Genomic DNA, 21,120 nt, shown 5'->3' with positions numbered 1-21,120 from the left:
AGGAAGGGGAGCTGGGCAGGTGGCGAGGCCCACCACAGCCCCAACCCACACCAGGCACCCACCGAGGGGTACCCGCCGCGCTGCTCCGTGTGCCCGACGCAGGGGGCTGCTCCTGGCTGCCCCAGCCCGACGCCCTCCGAGCGGCTCCTGAGCCCTCTGAGAGGCTCTCGCCCAGACACAGAGCCCGGCAGCCGGTGCAGTTGCGGGAAGGGAGGATTTTGGGGGTGAGCCCCCACGGAGGCTCAGCCCTCGCTCTTCCAGCTGAGATGGGCTCCTCCCCAGCCAATGTGCAGCTGAGGCGTGTCTCTGAGCACAACGGGACCAGGCACTGCGGATGTGTTCTGGGGAGGCATCTGCGCCACTGCGCTCGTTTTCTTCCCTCCAGGGGCCCGTCACCAAAATCCCAGGGTCTCCACCCAAAACCTGGCCCTTTCACCATCTGGGAAGTTCACCCAGAGGCCTGGCCCGTCCCTGTCCCACCGAGGTGACCATGGGTCAGCGTCCCAGGCCAGGAGCAGGGAGCATCCTCTACAGAAAAAGGCTGCAGCGGTGCTGCTGGGAGGGGGCTGGGGAGGGAGGAAGAGAAACCACCACAACAAAAACCCACCCTCTCTTTTCATAAGACAGCAGAATTTATCAGCCTGCAGCCCTTCACATCTGTCTCCTCATACAAAATGAAAGAGGCTTTGAAAAACAGAGGAGATGAAATAAAGCCGCCTGTGTTGGGAAGCTGGCATCTCTGCCACTGTCACTGTCACCATGGTAGGAATAATGACCGTGATTGTCTCTGCATCTGTGTGTGTGTGCGGGTGCACGGGGAGGCGGGGGGAGACGCACACACACACCACCATCCCCCTCCCCACGGGCACCCGCCCCAGCCCCGTGCCCAAGGTACAGGGTACACGCTGTCCTGCCTGGCACGCACAGCCAACATCACAGCCTCAGCCGCTCTGGGGCCCTACACAAACTCATATCCCAGAGGGTTTCAGCTCTCCTTCAGCAAAGATGGTCTTTAAAATGCACAAAAGCATTACAATTTAGCAAATGCCTTCTGAACAGGGAGACAAGACCATGGCCCTTGTAATTCAGCAATGACCTGTATCCTCTAAGCTCGGTTGCACAGGCAGTGAGGAGCAGCAGCGGGTTCAGCAAAGTGCAGAAGACAACATGTAGCACTAGATTTCATTATACAGCTCAGCTCTTCTGCGAGCTGGGCCCCATAACCTTTTCTGAGGGCTGGTTCTCAACAGAGAAGCCTCTTGCAAGCACACACAGCACACAGTCCAAGGGTCTCTGAGCTGCTCCAGGCAAGCCCAGAACACTCGTAGGGTACAGAACACATTACCACAGATGGTTAATCAACTCCCGGCTGCACCTCCAAACCACTAGTGCCCAGGTCACTCCCCTGCCCTGTGTGCCACCCAATGGGTGCTCCAAAGGCCTTCCCTCTTGTTCTAAGCCTCTTTCGGCTACTCCCCTGCATTTCATGCCTTGGAGCTTGTCATGCCATGTCTGGCTCGTTCTGTCATCCTGCAGGGCTTGAAGCAGGGGCAAGGACATCACGTGGGACTGGGATGCCAAGTGCTAGACCGACAGCACCTTTCCCTCTCCCAGCCCCTCTGCATCCTTTCTTCTCTACCCTGCAGCGAAAGCAGTCAAACGCTTCCCTGTTCTGATCTCAGGCGACGCACTCCTCTCCTGTAGAAGCTGCAACGGCACAGCAAGAGCAGCAAACACCTTTGGTTCAGGATGGCCCAAGCTCAGTTTCAGGCAATTCCTCGTTTAAGACCTGCCACGTGGGCACCAAGGTCGGTAGCCTGCAAAACCAGGCCTCTTGCACTGGGGGCAACGGCCAAAGCTGGAAACCTGCTGCTCCCTGACCCTCCAGTGCAAGCCCAAAGGCCCTGGCCACCAGCCCCTGTCCGGTCCCTGCCCAGCCCAGGCCTCGCTGCCGGCCGGTGCTCTGTTGACTTGTTGTAGTCCCTTCCCTGGCGTGTGTGCGAGATTGTCTCCAACGTGACTCTGCATTATCAGGTCTATAATGAGTCCTTGTTAAAGTGGATTTGATGGAATAATTACATTCCAAAAAAACCTGCGGGAAGGCGCTCTCCCCTCTTAAAGGGCAGGATCATCAAACGTTCTCGCCACATTATTTGCAGTCACACCTTCTGCTGCATCTGCTCCTTTTAAAATCTCTAACTCCAATCTGATCTGAATATATAAATCTGAATTATCACAGCAAAAGGAGATGTGCTCACACCTTTTTTTATCTGTTGCCATGGCGATTAGATAAAATTCACGCCAAGTCTCTGGGGAAGGATGAAATGATTTCAGACAGAATCTCACCCCACTTGGTGAGAATAACGCCTGGAGCTACTTCCCTCTGTAACAGGTCTGGGCACATGTCACAGCCAGAGAGGGTGGTAAGGGATGGGGGAGAAGCCAGGACACCTTTAGAGATCTTGGGATCGACAGGGGAAAAGGTTTTGTAGCACCCCCAGATAGGGAAGGGGAGGACTGTGCTCGTTTAAATCACATCAGGCTGCTCCACGCCACGCGTCAGCCCGTCCCAGGCAGAAGCTACAAAACACAGTTGAAAAGGCCAATTCTTTGCCAGCCTTTTGCCCAGTGGTCATAGCTTTCGTCTGGGAGCTGTCTGAGCACATCGCTCCGTGCACAGGCCTGAGGGAGCACAGAGGCAAAGGGCAGCAGTCCGGGCTCCCTGCTCTCCTGCGGGAAGCGGTGGGTCATGGCCAGCAGCCCCTGCTCTGCCGCAGGTGACAGCGGGGACGGGGCAGCGGCACGGCCTCATGCCTGACATGCTCAAGCTGTGGGCTGCCTGCTCCTGGGCACCTCGCCTGAACCCAGCCGGGGATGTTCCATGTTCAGGGAAAACCAAACCAAAATGCTATCAGTCGGTACCGGTCCTCAGCAACTCATCCTCTGTCCACAAACCCTCTCTGTGAAGGCAAACGCATAAACAAGGACTGCCTTTCGCCTCGTTGTGTTTACTCTCCCCAGCTTTCAGTTTTTCTCCTGTAACAGGAGACTGAGATCCCCCAGAACAAGCCTATTGATTCGAAGACAGTGCTGAATTATCCAGGTCCTGGCCCTCCTGCCCCGGGATCGTCCCTCTGTGACCCTGGCACGCAGCACCCCACTGCCCTGTGGCAGCCCTGCGGGGACGGAACGCTGCGCCCATAAATCTGCAAGTGCTGCTGCACTTTTATTTCCCACATCACTGAACAGTGGCTGAGATGAGTTTAAGAATCCCATGAGCGGCCTTGGGCACTGCAGAGGATGGGACAGAAAGGGCTGTTCAGGTCAAATTAGCCTCACATCTGAACCATCGCAAACTGATTCGGTTAGGTGTTTCTCAAAGTCCTACAAGGCTACTGTTCAAGCAAGAACAGGCACAGAAACGTGTCTGGAACTTCACAGAACTCAGTTTTTTTCAGTCCCATCCTCCTGGCAGGCTTTACGTTTTGCTTTCCAGAGAAAGGGCTTTGTGGATATACAATGACTAAGTACATCCAAGTATCTGCAGCCCTCCAAGGATACGCATTAGTGTTGCTGAGCAAGGTGGCACCCTTACAAACGTCTCTACCTTGAGAACTGCTGTATTTAGATTTTTTCCACCACAATCTATCAAGTACAAGACTAAAGCATCAAATAGCAGCCTAGCTCCAGGCTCACCAGTCCAGGAATGCTTACAGCCTCCAATCCAAAGCTCCAAGATCTGCCCTCCCTAGGACCCTCCCATAGCTCCCCACATCACCACTTCTTTTGGTAAACTGCAGCTGGATGCATCGGATCCACGCTGGCACGGCTGCCATGTGTCCAGTTCTGCCAGGTCTGTGCCTGCTGACATCAGGCTATGCAATGCCTGAAGAGAGGACAGGTAGAGCCATCCACTTCCACTTCTGTGCCACAACAGCCAGACGATGGTGACCAAGGCAGCTCCAGCCACGTACACAACACGTACACAACACAGCTCCTGCACCACAAATCAAAGCTGTGCCTGTGCATGTTGCCCAGCCTGCTGATAGTGCTTTAAAAATTAAAACGCTGCTGTTTACCACATTGAGTTCTTAGACTGGTTGGCAGCAGGAGTTTCTCCTCTCTCCCTATGGAAAAGGGAGAAGGGTCTGTCAAACTCCCTGCTCAGCTGCAGTCCTCTCATCCTCCTCCCATTACTAGCTGCAGTCCTCTCATCCTCCTCCCATTACTACCCCCAGATAGACATCAAGATTCACCAACAGCACACGAGTTTGAAATCGGGCCCTGGGTGTGCAGTGCAGCCTCAGCCCCAGCCTCTGTAAGCAGCACTGCTCTGCTCCCGGCGACCGCCAGCTACACTCAGTGCCACAGCCCGCCAGTGCTGCTCCACGTTTGCCACACGGCCGAGGACGGAAGGCAAGATTGATTCTGATGTGAGCACCAGTAAAGCAAATGGGTTTTTGAAAGCCCTGTAATTTCTCGGCAACCCTTGACTCCACTAAACACACATTTCCAGACCGCAGCACAGTTAGGTAGGCATCACATAAACACGAGCTGTGCTAATGATGATTTATGTGTGGGATAACCTTCCAGAAAGGATTCATCTTTGATTCCAGGGTAAGTTACAGAGTTGCCAAGTTAACCAAACAACACAACTCGCCCCCTGAACCCCCCACTGCCGCACAGCCACCGAGCTCTCCTCTGCAACAGCTTTGAGGTGTCCTCAAACAGACCCAGGAGGTGCCAGGACTCGGATGTGAACAAGCCAGGCAGATGCACCCTCTGCAAGGGAAGCATCCCAGGAGGGGGAGAGCAGCAGCAACCTGAGCAACCAGCCCCAGATGCCCATTGGTTTGTTCAGGGAAAGCAGGGACACTAAGGAAAGCAGACATGTACTGTGAAAAGAGGCACTTGAGAGCTTTTGGCCATGAAGAGGCCTGGATGGAGACTTCCCCTGCTCCCCCTCATCCCCTGCCGCACCAAGACCTGCCAGGAGGATGCAGAGACTGCTGCAGGAAGCACTGGAGGAAAGTTTTGGGGAAAGCAGCGAGTTTGGCACACTGCAGTTCAGAAAGAGCACACCACACCACACAGCCAGCTGGAGATACAGCTTGGCCAGGCTTCTGCGAGCGCCGCGGGACTTACACGCACCGTTTCCTCCCATGGGCTGACTGGAGCAGAGCTGTGCAGTGCTGGGGCTGCCCGACTGCTTGATCTGACAATGCAGGAAGCAGATGTGCAACTGACAGGAGCCATTAGGCCTCAGCACCACCCTTCAGCGCTTCTCAGCCTTCGTGCCATATACGCTAAACAGCGAGGACCCCCTGTCCTCCTCGTCTCATCTTCCTCGCTCAGAATTGGGACAGAAGAGTGAGTTCAGAAGAGGTCAAGAAAAGTCCATGTTTTTCATAACAGCAAAGCCAGTTTTAGCTCTTAACACAAGAGCAAAAAAAAATAGGCTTCAGGCAGATACTATATTTGCAATCCAACGGCAAAACATGTTTGCCTGTGTTGACTCTGCACTGTAACACAATTTATATGTTCTGTCTTTAGGGTAATTATTGCTTTAGAATGTTAAAATCGTTCCACTCTAATTAAATCATCATATTAAAAAATCCACTGCCACAGCAAACTTGAGAACAAGTCTGGTTAAGATCACACGAGTGCAGGGGTGCTCAACTCACAAACTTGCTGCCAAGGAAAGCAGGAGGAGAGCAGAGGCACCCCTCTGCTCCAGCCCACACTGGCCACCCACCAACACACACCGTGGGGTCTCCTGCTGCCAAACCTCATTGTGCTCTGCTCCAATGGTACAAACCCGTGGTGGGCTGAGCATCGCCCACTGAGCATCCTGCTGCCCCAGGAGGAGGGTGCCACAAGCTCCTGAGCCCCGTTCACCATACAGAAATCCAGGCAGACACGACTGCACCCGGGAGCTAAGCAGAGAAGGGCTGGCAAAGCCATGGTGCCAGTCTGCACCCCACCAACACTTGCCATGCCTTTTCCAGATAGCACCTGGCCTCCAGGTAAGCCTCTCCAAACACACTTTCAAATAGGCCTCTTGGACCACTCGGAGGTTTCACACCAACTGGAATGAAATGGACATTTCGGCCTTATTCCAAAACACACTGAAGAGCCAGAAGCTCCTTACACAGGCTCGCACTCAAGGAGCCCATTTGTAAGCAGGAAACTTACTAATCTAAATCTGTTACTTTAGAATGTTCCAGTCATTTCACTCTAATTCAATCATCATATTAAAAAATCCACTGCCACAGCAAACTCGAGAACAAGCCTGGTGCGAGTGCAGGGATAGGCAGCCCTTTCTGGGCAAAAGGCTGCTGGGCACGTGGACTGTTTGCTCATCACATCAGCCCAGGGCTCTGAACGCCCGGTTGGGGAAGACCCTGCTCCCGAGGCAGAGTTTCATGTCAAATTTCATTCTGAGACTGTCAGAAAGGGGTCAGTGCTGGGGAGAAGAGGCTCTGCAGACTCGGGGCCTGGCTGTGGGAAGGCAGCTGGCTCCTGGCCCTGGTGCTGCAGAGCATGCCAGGCTCTGCACCAGCCTCTCTCAGGAGGGGTGTCCACGCTCCCCAGCCCACCACTGGGCCCAGCTCCCCTGCCACGCAGACCCTGCCGATGCATCACAGTCTCTGGGCCACACACTGCGTCCATTGGCTTGCCTTGGAGTACACGAGCTGTGCTGAGTCAGCAGATCAGTTGCACTCAGGAGGCACAGGCCACCACAGCCCTCAGGAGACTGTCACCCCCCTCAAGGTGAAGCACTTTGCTCCTTAAGCAAGAAGCATCCCCGTAAATGGGATTACAGCAAACCACCTCTCATGCTTGGTCAGCAGTTGCCTCAGCAGGGGCCAGACTCGTGCCCCACTCTCGGTGGCATCTGCCCTCCTGCACCTGCTCCCCACAGCGCTGCCAAAGCAGCAACACGGAGCCCGGGAGAGGCACTGGGACTTGCTGACCTGTGAGCAAATATCAAGCGTGCAGCATTCACTTTGGGCAAAATCCTTTAATTCTCTCTAGATCCCCCTGGGGAAAGCAGTATTGATTGCTTTACTACTAGCTTACACATGCTGCGCCGGGCAGCAAGAGCTGCCATCAATACCGGCTCCGAGGAGGGAGCGGAAAGGTCACCCCGGGACACAGAGTCAGCCCCACGCTGCTGTCCCGAGTCAGGACACAGAGCTCAAGGCCAGGCTCCCTGAGCTCCCTGCCTGCTGCCCTGGCCCCAGCTGCCAGGCATCCAAAGCGAGCTGGCTTGTGGGCATGTGAGGAGGCCAGGACGAGGCATGCAAGCGGTCACGCTCACACCGAGCACCTGTGAGGCCAGAGATACACCGAGTACCAACTACAGCACCAAGGATACCCTGAACACATCTGCTCACACCACTAGCGCTTTCCAAGGTGGTCACCACTAAAAGCCTTTGTGTCAGCAGTGCGGGCACGGACAAGAGGCCAAAAAAGGACACTCCACGACAGTACATTTGGAACATGGCAAAGGAACTCAGATCTGACAAGAAAACAGTAGCTCGTCTCCTACCTGGGATGATAGAGACGGTGTCTTTCTCCCAGGACACAACACTAACGTATTCCTGCACTGAAGAGGGGATGAGGCACTTGAAAACAGCCACGTTTCCACGCATCGACCTTTGGTCCTCCACCCGAACGGTGTACGGTTCCCTGAAAACTGTAGAGAAAAGCAGATGGTTGGTAGCATGACAGAGCTGGAGGAAAACACACTTCCTTTTGCTTCAGTCCCACGTTTCCCAAACAAACCCACCCAGCAACAAACTGCTTCCATCCAAAACACTTGGCCCACCTTCCCGGGGAAGGAAGTGGCTCTCCTTTGGAGCCTGCAGAGGGAATGTCTGGCACAGCTCCCACTCTGGGACCCTGCCATAGTCCCCAGCAGTCCCCAGTCCCAGGTGGATCCACCACAGTCTCTCCAGAAATACAAGAAGATGGCACAGTGCCCAGTAATACACACAGACACCATGAACTCAAGGATAACGCACAGCAAGTGCCTCTTTCTGGTGCCCTGCAGGATACGGACACCTGGGCACAACTATCACCCGAAACACGTGTTCATTTCATTTCACAAAACCCCTCAGACAGAACAAAAGCAGCTCAACAAATCTCCTAAGACAGAACTCCTCAGCAGCCTCAAAAGGAAGTTTTCCCAGAGCCTACCACAGAAAGGGGCTCCAGAGCCAAAGCAGATTAGCCAGCAAAAGCCTCTGTAATCACACAGAGCAGGAGTTTATTCATGGGCTTTAAAGGCCAGTGGGGACCAGGAGGAGCATCCAGCCTGGCCTCCTGCACACTCCCCGCTGTTGTGACTGCCACAGCCTGAGTGGACCTCACACACAGGCTCCTGTGCTGGCCTAGCAGTCCTCACCCAGGCTCCTGCAGCCCTCACCCACACCAGCCCTCAGACCCCTGAGCCCTCACCCACACCAGCCCTCAGACCCCTGAGCCCTCACGGCCCTCACCCACACCAGCCCTCAGACCCCTGAGCCCTCACCCACACCAGCCCTCAGACCCCTGAGCCCTCACGGCCCTCACCCACACCAGCCCTCAGACCCCTGAGCCCTCACGGCCCTCACCCACACCAGCCCTCAGACCCCTGAGCCCTCACGGCCCTCACCCACACCAGCCCTCAGACCCCTGAGCCCTCACCCACACCAGCCCTCAGACCCCTGAGCCCTCACGGCCCTCACCCACACCAGCCCTCACCCGTTGGGCCCCTGCAGCCCTCAGCCACAGCTCTCACCCATCCCGTGTCCCCCACTTCACGCTGGCCCTCAGCTGTCTCTGGCTAATTCCTGCTGCTGGGAACAATCCCCACAGAGGAACACACAGCCACCACACCTCAAACCTTCCACTGCCTAGAGAGACTTGCTCCACGTGCTCACCAGCACCTTTCTCCCAAGCTCCCAGAGATTTTTTGTTGCAATCCCTCGTATTTTCAGCTGCATTTGCTTTCTTTATGCAGCAGTAATTGGCTTCCCTTGGTGCATTCCCATTACAAAGCACTGGAGAGTGACTGGGACAGAGGAACAGGAGGCGGGGCAAAGTCTCACATCCATTTCACAACAAGCACTCCAAGCTGCCACAGCTGGAGCTGCACCCACGGCCCCAGAGCCCAGCCTGTGAGCCCCACTACCAACACATGCCTCCTGCCCCTTCCACGTGCCTAGTGCACAGGGGAGGCTGGCTCCTGGACGAAACCCCACCGACAGCAGGGCTGTGCACAACCCCATACTGGCAGAGGGGGTGAAAAGCAGGGACTACTGACTCACTAGGATCTCACAGAAGTCCTTTGCAGCCCCTGCCAGGAAAGTCTGCTACACCACATCTGCTGTTGTCCCTCCTCTGTCCACAGCCAAGCTGTGGTTTATAGGTAACCCGATAGTTCTGGTAAATAATTCACTCAGTGGAGGGGGGTTAATACCAATTTACTCTGCAGTACAAGGTATTAAAATAAAAAACCCTGTAGTCACTTCTGTCGTGTTCCCTCTGCTAGCCCCACTTTTAATAGGTTACATAATGAACCCATTCCTGGGCTATTAGCCCTCCTCAGCCTGGTCAATCATTTACTATAATGGCTTTTGGAATCGGGTCTTTGCCATATTCCTCCTTTTTTCTTTCCTTAATAAGCCTTGGCGTGCTGGGGCTGGATGCTACAGTGGGAACAGACAGGCCTGAGGAGGGCTGCAGGTCTGCCCTCCTCCCCACTCTCTGCCTGCACATCATGGGCTGATCCCCTTGCCCCAGGCAGCAGCCCCAGCACGGCTCTGCGCAGGATGGCAGCAGCACTGCCTGCCCCCATCCCCAGCTCCACACTGGTACTGGCCCATGTCAGGGAGACAAGCAAACGGGACGTGCCCGATGGGTCAAGCGGCACGCCACGGAGAAGAGGAGAGAAAATCCAGCCCCTGGTGCAAAGCCCAGCGCCCGCAGGGAGCTCCTACCTGCTTTAACACGGATATTTGGGCTCCTGATTTTGCCAGCCGAGTTCTCCGCGGTGCAGAAGTAGTCGTTGTCGTGGATAAAGCTATTGAAGGCTGATGGCGAGAAGGGGTAGAGCTGCAAAGTCCCATTGGCATGGACATGCCGGATGTGGGGCACATCGTAGATGTCGTCGCCTGTGGCCAAGTACCACCGAAGGACGGCACTGGGTGACCCTGCTGCCGGGCAGGGGATCACCACCCCCACTGTGCTGGAGAAGGTGACCTGCTGCAGGGAGTCGTTCACAAAGTAGAGGCTGGTTCCAACATCTTCAGCGTGTGCTGTGGAGAAAGCAGAGGCCACAAAGGCGGGGGTTACTGTGGGAATCGCCCGTCCCCACTGGCACAGCGAGTGCTCCCAGCCCAGCGCATGGGCACAAAGCATAAAGGCCACTTCACGGGCCATTGTGGGTCAGGGATTACAGACACCAAACCAGGACAATGAGGGGCTGTGGAAGCAAGGAAGGGTACCCCAGGTATCCCTTCTGAGGCATCTGGGTGGCTCTGAGCACATGGTCCAACTGTAGCTCCACACCCATAGGCCTGATGACAACCATGTAGAGCAATAACAACACACAACACTTTCTGGTGCCAAGCCCAATGTGCCCCAGTCCGGAGCACAGGCAGCCACAGCACACTCACGTGCCTTTGGCTCCCCAGCACAGCAACAACTGCCTGTTGGCAGTGCTGGCACATCCATGGCAAGACTTCCCCAGGCAGGGCAGAGATCTTTCCCTCTCCTCTACCACCACCTCCACAGATGGCAGCGGCCACAGGAGAGGGGCAGGAAAGCTCAGTTCAGTGTTGCTCCCCTCTCACAGAGCCAGAGGGAAGGGAAGGGAAGCCTCATCCTAGTCTGCTCTAAGCCTGAGCTGCAGCCAAGTGCCAAGCATCCCTGCACCACAATGGGCAAGACTGAGGCACACAGGATTCAAGGGCATAGGCTGGGACAGAGCCTGCAGCCACCCAGATGCTCTCCAGAGCACGGCGAGCGCCGCAGGAAAGCATTTCCCTTCTCCAAAATGAGGGAAGGGACCTCTTCACCCAACTCCTCCAATCTTCCCACTCTCCAGGACCACGAGTTCCCCCTTCTCACCCAGAGCCAGCGGGACGGGCTATAAATATGGATGAGACGGCCCCCAGTCACTTAGATCCGCTTTCCTTTTTTAGCGGCGCTCTCGGCGTGGGCGGCGGGACGGGGACGCGGCGTGGCCTGCAGCGCCTGTATTAATAGCTCTGGCTGAGCACGCGGCTCGCGGGGCCGCACAGCCAATAAGCAGATCACCGCCGTGCCGTCGGTTCAGAACGAGCCACGGGGGACCCTCCGTGACCTCAATTTCCTAACTTGGGGAGGAGGGGCCGGGAGCGACGGGGAGAAGGGAATAGCCTCGTCCATGTGGAGAGCCTGGCTGCAGTGTCTCCACGCCAAGCTTCCTCCGGCGGTGCTGAGCACGGCTCTCTCCAGCCCAGTGCTGTGTCACCAGCTCCTCTCCACATCATCCTCAACCAGAGAAAGGTGGGAAACCTCAAAACAATCTCAGCCCTTCGCAGAGTAGAGCCCTCTCCATCCTCCTCCCAACTGGACGTGCCAGCTCATACCTCTTTCAGCACCCAAGACATCAGAGGTGAGATCACTCAGTTCTCGCTCTCCATGTACCCTGCATCGAATCATCACCCAAAACAACCAAGCCTCCTCCTCTGCCTACCCAGAGCCCTGCTGCCCCACATCAGGGGCACCACACAGCCAGAGGCACCCAGTAAAGCCGTCCACGTAATGGATTAGCTGACTAGCAAGGTCCAGCACTGCCACCACACGAGACAACGGATTTACAGGTCAAGAAAGCATCTCCGTACCTCCCCACACGCCAGCTCCCTGTGTCCACGCACAGGTAGAAGTGGACAAAGCTATTTCTTTTCTCCTCCTCGTTCAGTGAGGAGCATCGGAGCAGAGGAGCGAAGCGCTCCCAGCCGAGCCTCCCGCGCGGCCCCGCCGATGTCATGCGGTGACATCTCCGGGCTGCTCTGTCGTCATGAATCAGCACTTCCCTTCATCAGAACAGCGCGGTGCTTCTCCCAAACACACGAAAAATGCCCGTTTGCAGGCGGAGGGAGGAAAACAAAGCAGGCGGGAGCAGCAGTGTGCGATCTGCAGCAATGCCTGTCGCCTGAGCGGAGCAGGAGATGGCCAGGGCATGCGGCATGCCAGGCGCACAGCAAACGCTGCCCCTCGCCCGGACGCAGCTCAGCACCAGGAACCTCCCCGTTGGCCCTCCGGCTCTGCCCCGGGTGCTGCCCCACGTCTCTGCCCCAGACCCCAGCCCAGGGCTTGAGGAGGCTCCTACCCTAAGACAGACCAGAGAACATCCTCAGTCTGACAGGGAGAGATCTTCTTCCCAAGCAGCGCCCGGGAAGGTTTAGAGACTGGCGAGTGAGGGGCTGGGGGTAGGAGTGGAAAAATACCTCATAAACAGAGACATTCAGATTACCCATAAAGCTTTTTTTTTTCAGGTCAAAGGGGGAAGCGGATTTTTAATAGAAAATGGAAGTTATGGGATTGGCAATAGTTATGTGACAGACGCATAGACTGAAATCCACATAATCTCCTTTACCATTTAGCATTGAGCACCATCCTAATTCCATGTTTCATAAAACTGCCTCCAAATCACTGAGAGAGATTAAACATTTAGAAATAGCTCTGCAATATTTTTAAACCAGAAATCACTGCTCACATCTGGTCAGATGTGCTGACCTAACCTAAATATTGAGGGCATTAATTCACAGGAACCCGAGAAGAGGAGCCCGAACTGAACGGTGTCTGCTGGGGAGCAGGCAACAACACAGGCAGACGGCACCGGGGTCACACAGCCCGGCGCGCAGCCGGACGCTGCCTCGGCTGCTCCGAGAGGCAGGTATTCTAAGTTATCACAGTGCAATCTTCTCAAATTGTAGTAAATTGCAACCTAGAGGTATTGAAACATTAACATCTCTCTCTCCAAGCTGAAAGAAGCAAGTCATTTTGCCATCATCCCTTCGGAATATTTACTAGTCCTGATGGCTGGACTCTCCAAACTCCCAGGAATGTTTTGAGGGTGTTCACGCAATCATGGGGAACCCAGCCTGGGCTGATGCCATCCCTACCAGAAAAGGCCCCCGGGCTTCCCCAGCCACCAGCCTTGCAGGGCTGATGAGAGAACAGCAGGCTCATCGTCACCTCGCTGCTCATTTATTAGCCTCATTAAGGGTGCTTGACACCTGCCCTGTTCAAGGGGAAAGGGAAGGGAAGCTTGGCACGCATGGCAGGGTGGGAATTCCAGGTAGGTGGCAAGTCCTCATCTTCCCTCTCTACTGCCTTGAGACAGACAGGGACTCCATCACACGCTGCCTGACCATTTATAACATTGGAGTGGTCTGTGGCCTTCCCTGGAAGGTGCTTCCTTTAAACCCTTATCTTCAGGAGGACCGTAATGGCTTCTCCTAATGAAGAGAGCGACCTTGGAGCTGACAGGGTGAGAAGTGGCATCTCTGAGCATCACAGAAGGGATGAGAAGGCTGATGCCCTTTCAAGCAGAGGACAGAGAGTGCACACACCCTGCCTGGGGCTCAGCACAGCCACCCGCGATGCCACAGCCCCACAAGGGCTTTCCAGACCAAAGGGTAAAGCCCTGACTCCAGCCCAGCAGCTCCAGGAAACTGTGCCAGGAAATGCCGAGCAGGACCGGGGGGCGGTTCGGCTGGTGGCTGGCACAGTGGCAGCGAGGGCAGGTACCTGCCACAGCACCTTTCCCACCCCAGCATGGCATTTCAGAGTCCCAGCCTTGCAGCACAGCCCCTCTGGCCTCAGCACCATGGGCCTTCCTGACTTGCAGCCGCAGTCACCACAAACCAAAGAGGGAGCAAAGGAGAAAGAAGAACAGCTGCCTCTGGTCCTCTGAGGGTAAGGGACCTGCTCAAAGAGAGCACAAGCTGCCTGCTCCTTAATGCATCTGCATGGAAATTAAGGCCTGAACCACCTCCAGCTATTACGACAGCACCCAGGCTGAGGCTGTAACCCTTGCCTGGGAAAAAAAAATCACCTCTTCCTGCTGATCTGTCTGGCCCCTGAGCCTCCCACGGCAGCTCGCTGGAGGTACCAGTCTCACCACCCCATCTTCTGAGGGGCTGGCCCAGAGCTGGACATCTCTAGCTCTGCATCATCTTCCCAGCCCCCCCCAACCTGCCCAAGCTGCCCCTGGGGATCTTCTGCCCTGGGAGGGGGTGAGGAAGGAGCCCAGGGATCACAAGCAAAGCTCTGCCTCTCCTTCCCCTTCCACAGCCCACTTCCATGTCTCAGCCACGCTGAACACAAAGCCTGAGGAGCTGCAGCCAAGTCCTGAGGAGACATGTGGTGACATGACCAGGCCAGGGTGACAGCAAGGTCCCCCCACAGCCAGGGGGGATACCAGGGCCAAGTGGGCAGGTGAGGGGATGTGGCAGAGGCCAGGCACAGGCACATGCCCCCAGCACACCACAGCCCACGCGCTCGCTTCGTGAGGCAGAGACGAGGATTTCCACCATGCGGTCAAGAAAGGAGGGGAATGGATCAATAGGGCAAGCCCTGACACCCTGCTCGCCTTCTCCTCCTCCAAGCTGTGCTCGCTCCCTTCTCTGATGGAGCAGAGTCGACGCAGCCCTTTCCAAGAGGCAGCAGCTGGGCAGGCAGCAAGCGTTAGCAAGAGTCGGGAAATGGATTTCCTAAATATTTGGTACAGCTCTGCTGGCAGATGATGGCGGCAATATGCAGACTGGATGAGCTGGGGTTTATTCCTCAGGCATCTACAAGCAGCGAAAGGGTAGCTCCCAAAATCGTGATTATGTAAAATACGTAGCTGGCTACAGTCTAGATTTCAAAGACAAGAGACGTTCTGCAACCAAACCTGCCACTGCACAGCCTCCCAGCACAGGACACGCCGTACCGACCGCAGCAACCCACCACCTTCCTCCCTCCTGCCCTCACGCTCATTAACAGCCTGCTTATTTAGGCACGAGATGTCTTCACGGCACCCACGGCACAGCTCGAGCCCGGGCACTGCCATGTCAGAAGAATTCATGCCACAAAGAGAGGCTTCCAGTTTCATTCCTGCACCCAGCTCCTCAGCTGCTTCAGAGGACCGAGTGCTCCCGTCCCTCCAGCTCAGGCCCAGGCAGGCAGAAAGCAGGGCTCTGTGACAGCGAGATGCCCTGTGCCGTGGTCTCCAGCCTGCAGCCCCCAGGCAGCTCCTGTCTCTGGGAAGGGCTGCTCGACAGCACACCCCTGGCATCCACCACTGGCGCAAGGCACAGCCCGTTCCTCTGGAGAGCAAATGCTCAGAGAAACGTTAGGCTTGCCTAATTCATCCAAAGGCAGGAGCAGCCCTAAGCCCACACCAGGTGCAAGTAAAGGCTCTGGACCAGCAGTCACCGTGGCTCCTGAGGCCAGGAGATTTTGGCTACCCGCAGGATAAACAAGCAGCGGGCACGACGAGGAGATGAGCACTGCAGGCTTCTCCTCCGCGCCTCTAATGAGGTTTCCATGTTTCATTTCAGAGACAAACGAGCGCTGTGCCACGCTGGGGGGCCGAGATGGGGAGAGATTAAAAAACACAAGCCGCATACTTCACTGCACCCAATACAGGAACATCACGTAAATCTGATGCCAATATAAATCAGACGGCAGAGAGATCCGGCGAGAGCAGGCGGGGAGATGCTTTCCCCGCTCCAAGCCTCTCGATTGTGACCAGCGTGCTCCTCATCACACCACTCGCCTCCCCTCCTCCTCTGCCTGGCTGCTCTCACTCACGCTGCCAGACCATCTTTCTGCTCAACTCCCTGCTTGTTGGCTTGCCAACCGCCTATTTTTGTGCACGTTGTAAGCGGGGCAGAAAGAAGCAGCTACAGCCCATCGAGGGATCGCTAAACTTCAGCGGCCCCCTGGATGGAAGGCTGATTTGCTTTCGGTTTCTGCCGGAGCTCCCGTGCTACAGCAGGAGCGCGTTACAAGGACGTGCTTCGATGCCCAGAAATATTAAGTATCTAAAAGGTTTATCACGCATTAGGCAATGCGATTTTTCCATCCCATTATTGTAATGAAACTTCCATGGCATCGCTGTCCTCCCTTTGGAACGGTGTCACTGGAACACTTTGCATCACCAGGACTGTTCCACACCAAAGATAACGCTTTAATTCTTGAAAAAAAAAACAGGGAAAACGAGGCCACGAGGAGTTGTGCTAATGGAGGCTTTTAATTTGCTCTTCTCAGAAGACAGAGCTCTGTGGGAAGATATCCCTCTTCCAAGAAGCTGAAAACACGAGAAAGCACGAGCCCTGGTGTAGCCCTGTTTTGACTATTGGGGGGGGGAGGAGAGGTAGAAATTGGAGCATCCTCGACAGGTATTTGTTTTCGGTTTTGTTTTTCCTTCGGTAAAAAATGCAAATGTAAGCAAAGCAGATGCTGGCACGTTCAGCTCAGCAGATCCTAAACACAATAGCGGTTTGGGGTAAAGCTCCCAAATGCAGCTTCGCTCCAGCTCGGCTACAGCAGCTCTTCCATAATTAATAATCGATGGGATAACTGCTCAGCCCCACACCACCGGACAGGATGCCCTGCTAAAACCCCAGATAAATATTTTTCACCGGCTTATGCTCCAGCCAGATGGGTAGTGCGATAGGCAGCAAAGACAAGTCTCCCGTAAGGAGGCAGCTCCGTCCCCTTTCTTTCACTTTCCTCATTCCCCCAAATTCTCCCCTCGCTGTTCTCAAAAAAAGATAATGAGGGCAAATGGCATTTGCCATCTCGGAGCAGACGATCTCCCCAAAGGTGGGAGCCTCGGGCACCGCACCGGCAGGTCGGGCCATGTGCACAGAGGTCATTTATTACAGAAACACAATTAACGATTCCCGCAGGTTCGGAGATGGGCAATTCCTTTATGTAACGCTGATTGATCGCCGGAACCAACGCACTGCCATTTAACTGCCCCTGCGACGTGCGGCTCCTTGCCTGGCGTTTTTAATTGCAGCTACAGCAGAGAGTCGCTTCGGAGCATTACCTCGGCAGATTCGAGCAGCATTCACTTAATCTCCAACTTTAATCTCTAACCTTTAAGCGTGCGGCTCCTCGACACACTTGTTTCACGACACCCCCCCCCCAGCTCGATGTCTATCGAGCCGCTGCCTTCCCCATCACCCCGCGCTCTAAGCGGGGAGGACGCGGTTTCGGAGGGACGGACGGCACCGCGGGATCGGGCCCCCGCTCCGAGCGCGCCGGGGACCGGCCGGAGGATGCCACGCACCTCGGGACGCTCCTTCCCCTCCGGGGCTGCGCCGAGGAGCCGCTTCGCGACCGTCTCCGCTGCCCGAGCCCCGGGGCAGCCGCGCCGAGACCCCCGTCGCCAGCCCGGGACGAGCCCGCAGCATCCCCCCGCCACCTCCCCCGCACAGCCCTCCCGCTCCCCTCGCTCGCCCCGGGGGGTGACTTACCTTTCCGCAAAGAGTACAGCAGGAAAAAAGTTACCAGCCACATGCCATAAAGAGCAGCTACGGCCCGGGGCTGCGGCGCAATTGCGGGCGGTGCGGTGCCCCCGGCGAGCCGCGCTCCCTGCCAGCCCGGTGAGGTGCCCAGAGCCCAGCTCGCAGCCGCTCCTCCTCCTCCTCCTCCCCGCGCCCGGCGAGTGGCGTCGGGAGGGTGGGCCGGGCTCCCGCCCACTCCCCGCCCCCGCGCAGGGGTTTTGGGGGGGCAGCCCCCGAAGAGCGAGCACCCCCGTGCCCGGCCCGACCTCCACCCGGTGCCCGCTCGCCTTCCTCTCGCCCTGCCCGGTGGGAGCCGCCGAGGCGACCGGCGGGGCGGGACGCGCCGGCACCTAGGCCGACCCCCCCCGCCGCAGGTGCCCCCCGCGGGGCTGACGGTGCCGGGGCCGTGCCTGTCACACCCCATAAAGCTCCGCTGCAAGGCAGCGGGCTCCCCTCCAGCTCCTGCAAACCTGCACCTCGCCTGCGAGAGGGCGGCTGGTCCCTGGAGCTGCCCCTCGCTGTCCGGGGCTGCAGCCACCTGAGCCTCGCAGCTGGCAGCGCTTCTCCAGCGGCTTCTCGGGCACTTTTTAGCTGCATGAGGAGAGGAAGGAGGTTTTCACCGTGCAAACAGCACCGGTCCATGCTGCTCCCATATAGCTGAGGACACAAGCAAGACAGACCTTGTCAGGCTTCATTACGAATTCACTCCTCCAGCCAGCAAATACTGGTTAATGTCCTGCTTTGGGGTGTATTTATCCAAAGCACAATTGAAGCCTAAGATCCTACTCCCCAAGACCCAGTCACACCAAAGCCAATTTGTCTGGACCATTAGAGCAATTCAGATTGTCTTCTCTTGAAGGGATGATAGCAGCTTTGCTTTGCTCTCCAAAACAGCATTTCCAATCCCAATTTGTTGGAAAATAAACAAAGGCTGAAGCATCCAGATCTTGAAACAGCCAGTAGGAAAAAAAACTACCATTTTTTTTTTAAAGTACTTCTTTTAGATGTGGTGAAAACCTAACCTTTGTCACCCAGTAAAATCAGCAGAGAAACGGCAGCTCCTTGGCCACTTCCACTGGTTTGCTGCCATTCCTCATTCTTAGGAAGCCCTGGGAAGAGCCAGAGCGCTTGCCCACCCCGCTGAGCGGGACTTGCACAGCACGGGAGGGCGATTCCCATGTCACAGAGGAGCAAGCAGGGCACACAGAAGCTTGGCAGGGCTGAGGCTCCTGCACACCCACCCCACAACCCCATTCTCCTCCTGGCTCCAGGCCACCCACGCTGTGGGCACAGGTTTCAGCGCCGAGCACCACGGGGCCGCCTGTCACCTGAGCAGACCTCACTGCCGAAATGCCGACAGCAGAGGTGGGAGGCAAAAGCTGTGTGGGTCTGACACACCACAGCTTTCTCCCTTCCTCCCCTTCCCTCGGTGCTGCACGGTGCCGTCAGCACTCCCCACTCAGCCCGTTCCCAGGCCACCTCAGCAGCTCTGTCACGGCGCGTGGGTGTCCCCAGCACACGGCCCTCCCACGCGTGCACGTGCTCCCCCCAGCCCCAGGCTGCTCGCCGCCGGCTCACTCGTACCCCCGGCTGTGCCACCGGGCCGAGGGCCGATGAAGCAGCAGCTGATGCACACCCGGTGCCCACGCATCCCTCGAGGAACCGAGGTGCATTTCAATCGCCACCTACATCCCTGTACAGATGTTAGATGATACTTAGCAAGGAAATTGGTATTCAGGCCCGTACCCAAGGCAACAAGCAAATCCCAGGCTCTGGGGAGCCCCAGCCACATGCCAGGCATCTGCCCTTCCCCTCGCCGGCAGCTGCTGCGGGATGGCAGCACAGACCAGCGTGCTGACAGGAATCTTCGGGCCGCAGGCACTGCTGCAGCGCTTTGCTGTGTGGCACTCGCTGGGCCGGGCTGGGGTGCAGGCTGTACCCTCCTACGCCCCAGAGTGTGTGAATTGGGGTGCATGGGCTGGCAGGACACTTGCTGCCACGGCACCGCAGGGGCTCCCACATCCCCATTGCAGGCACATGTGCAGGGTGAGTAAAATGCTCCTCACTGCTTCGTTTTTAGCTCCCTCAGCTGTTCAGCATCTCCACCGAGTTTCCTTGTCATCCCTAGCTCTGAGAACGAGCCTCTACCGTGAGCACTAACCTCCCCCTGACAAAAGCTGCTTCCTCTGGGACAGGACAGCATCTGCTGATGAGACTGCAGTGCCACAACAAGAGACAACTAAAAGCTGCCAGGCTGAATGACCAGCCCTGGGGCATGCTCTGGGAGCCTGGGCAAGTCCTGAGCTGGCTGTGCCACTCACCACGGCCCAGTTTGCTCCTCAGTTTGGTTGTTCAGCCCAGGCCATTTGTCAGCCTCCTGCGCCCAGCAGCCACACGTGCAGGTCTGGCAGCGCAGGGCAGGCAGCCAGGCACTCCCCAGAGCTGGCTCCTGCCAGCCCACACCTGGCACTGGGCTCCTGCCCAGCCAGGGCCATCAGCCTTCCCACAGCTCCCCCATTTGAACGTGCATAGGAAGCATTTGTGCACAGCCTTTGTATGAGCCTCGGGGCAGAAAGCTGGTGCCCTGCTGACACTCACACCATCACAGGTTGGAACAGCACCAGCTGTGCTCAGGAAGGCCTGAAAGTCATCACATTTGGGTTTTGGGCAAGTGCTGACCTGTGCTTTGGCTCCCAGGAAGCCCAGGCAGCACACACCTGTAGCCACTGAGCAGCTAACAAGAGCAAGCAACCTGCCAGAGCCAGCAGCTAGCCCAGCTGCACAGCTCCTACTGAGGCATTATTTTCCTGACCCAAATGCTACACAAGAGAAATTACAGCAACACGCATGCCCACGCCAAGCTCTGATCCCACTGGGCTTTCCCCTCCACGAAGGGGGACCCTCTGCTCCTCACCAGGGATGAACAGGTACAGCGGGCTCTTTCCCACAAAAGACATGCCCCTGCTCTCCCCAAGGGCGAGGGCACTGTTGCCACAACCACTGCAGCCCAAGCAGCCTCCTTGAACCTCCCCAGCATTGTTCAGTGTTTACACCGGTTCCAGACACCTCCCAGGCCCCCAGAGCCTTGGGGATTACAGGGTGTCCAGTACCCACATACCCTTTTAGCCACACAGGTGCTTTTCCCGAGGGAAAATTAACGACATTAATATGCAACAAAACCCTCCCCTTTCATACAAGCAAGCAGAGGGGCGCTGGGGACAAGAGGGTCTTGGCAGCTCCCCCAGCTAACCCGGGTCAGCTGCAGGCCCTGGCCAGAGCAGGGGAGGGGGGCTGCACAGGGGCACACAGCCATGCGGGGGGCATCCCGCACCCCTCCAGCCAGGGCAAACCTCACCTCCTCGGCTCCCCAGCGCCGTGCCCTCAGCCACCCTCCCCGGCAAATCCCCCGGAGGAAGCAGTCATTAAAACAACAGGGCTACTTATCTGGCACAGGCCGATTCCCACAAAGCGCTTCCCACGCAGAGCCCGGCAGCACCTCTCCGGAGGGAAGCCAGCCCGCCGTGACCCGGCAGCCAGGGCACGGGCTGCGAACTGCGGGCTGCCCCAGGGCACG

General features: G+C 56.8%; 1 protein-coding gene across 1 annotated transcript in view; it reads right to left on the bottom strand.

Moving 5' to 3' along the window:
* The window catches only part of DSCAML1 (DS cell adhesion molecule like 1), an 88,231-nt gene extending 70,633 nt beyond the window's left edge, over positions 1 to 17,598 (bottom strand). Inside the window, exons 1-3 of the mRNA XM_062014028.1 lie at positions 17,517 to 17,598; positions 9,990 to 10,307; positions 7,556 to 7,702 (exon numbers count right to left, since the gene is read on the bottom strand). Of these exons, the coding sequence (XP_061870012.1) occupies positions 7,556 to 7,702; positions 9,990 to 10,307; positions 17,517 to 17,559 (508 nt within the window). The 5' untranslated portion in view covers positions 17,560 to 17,598. The remainder of the gene's footprint in view (positions 1 to 7,555; positions 7,703 to 9,989; positions 10,308 to 17,516) is intronic.
* Positions 17,599 to 21,120: the final 3,522 nt, after the last annotated feature.

Source organism: Colius striatus, chromosome 23 (genome assembly GCF_028858725.1).
Source record: "Colius striatus isolate bColStr4 chromosome 23, bColStr4.1.hap1, whole genome shotgun sequence".
Taxonomy (NCBI): domain Eukaryota; kingdom Metazoa; phylum Chordata; class Aves; order Coliiformes; family Coliidae; genus Colius; species Colius striatus.
This window is presented reverse-complemented; position numbering and strand designations above follow the sequence as displayed.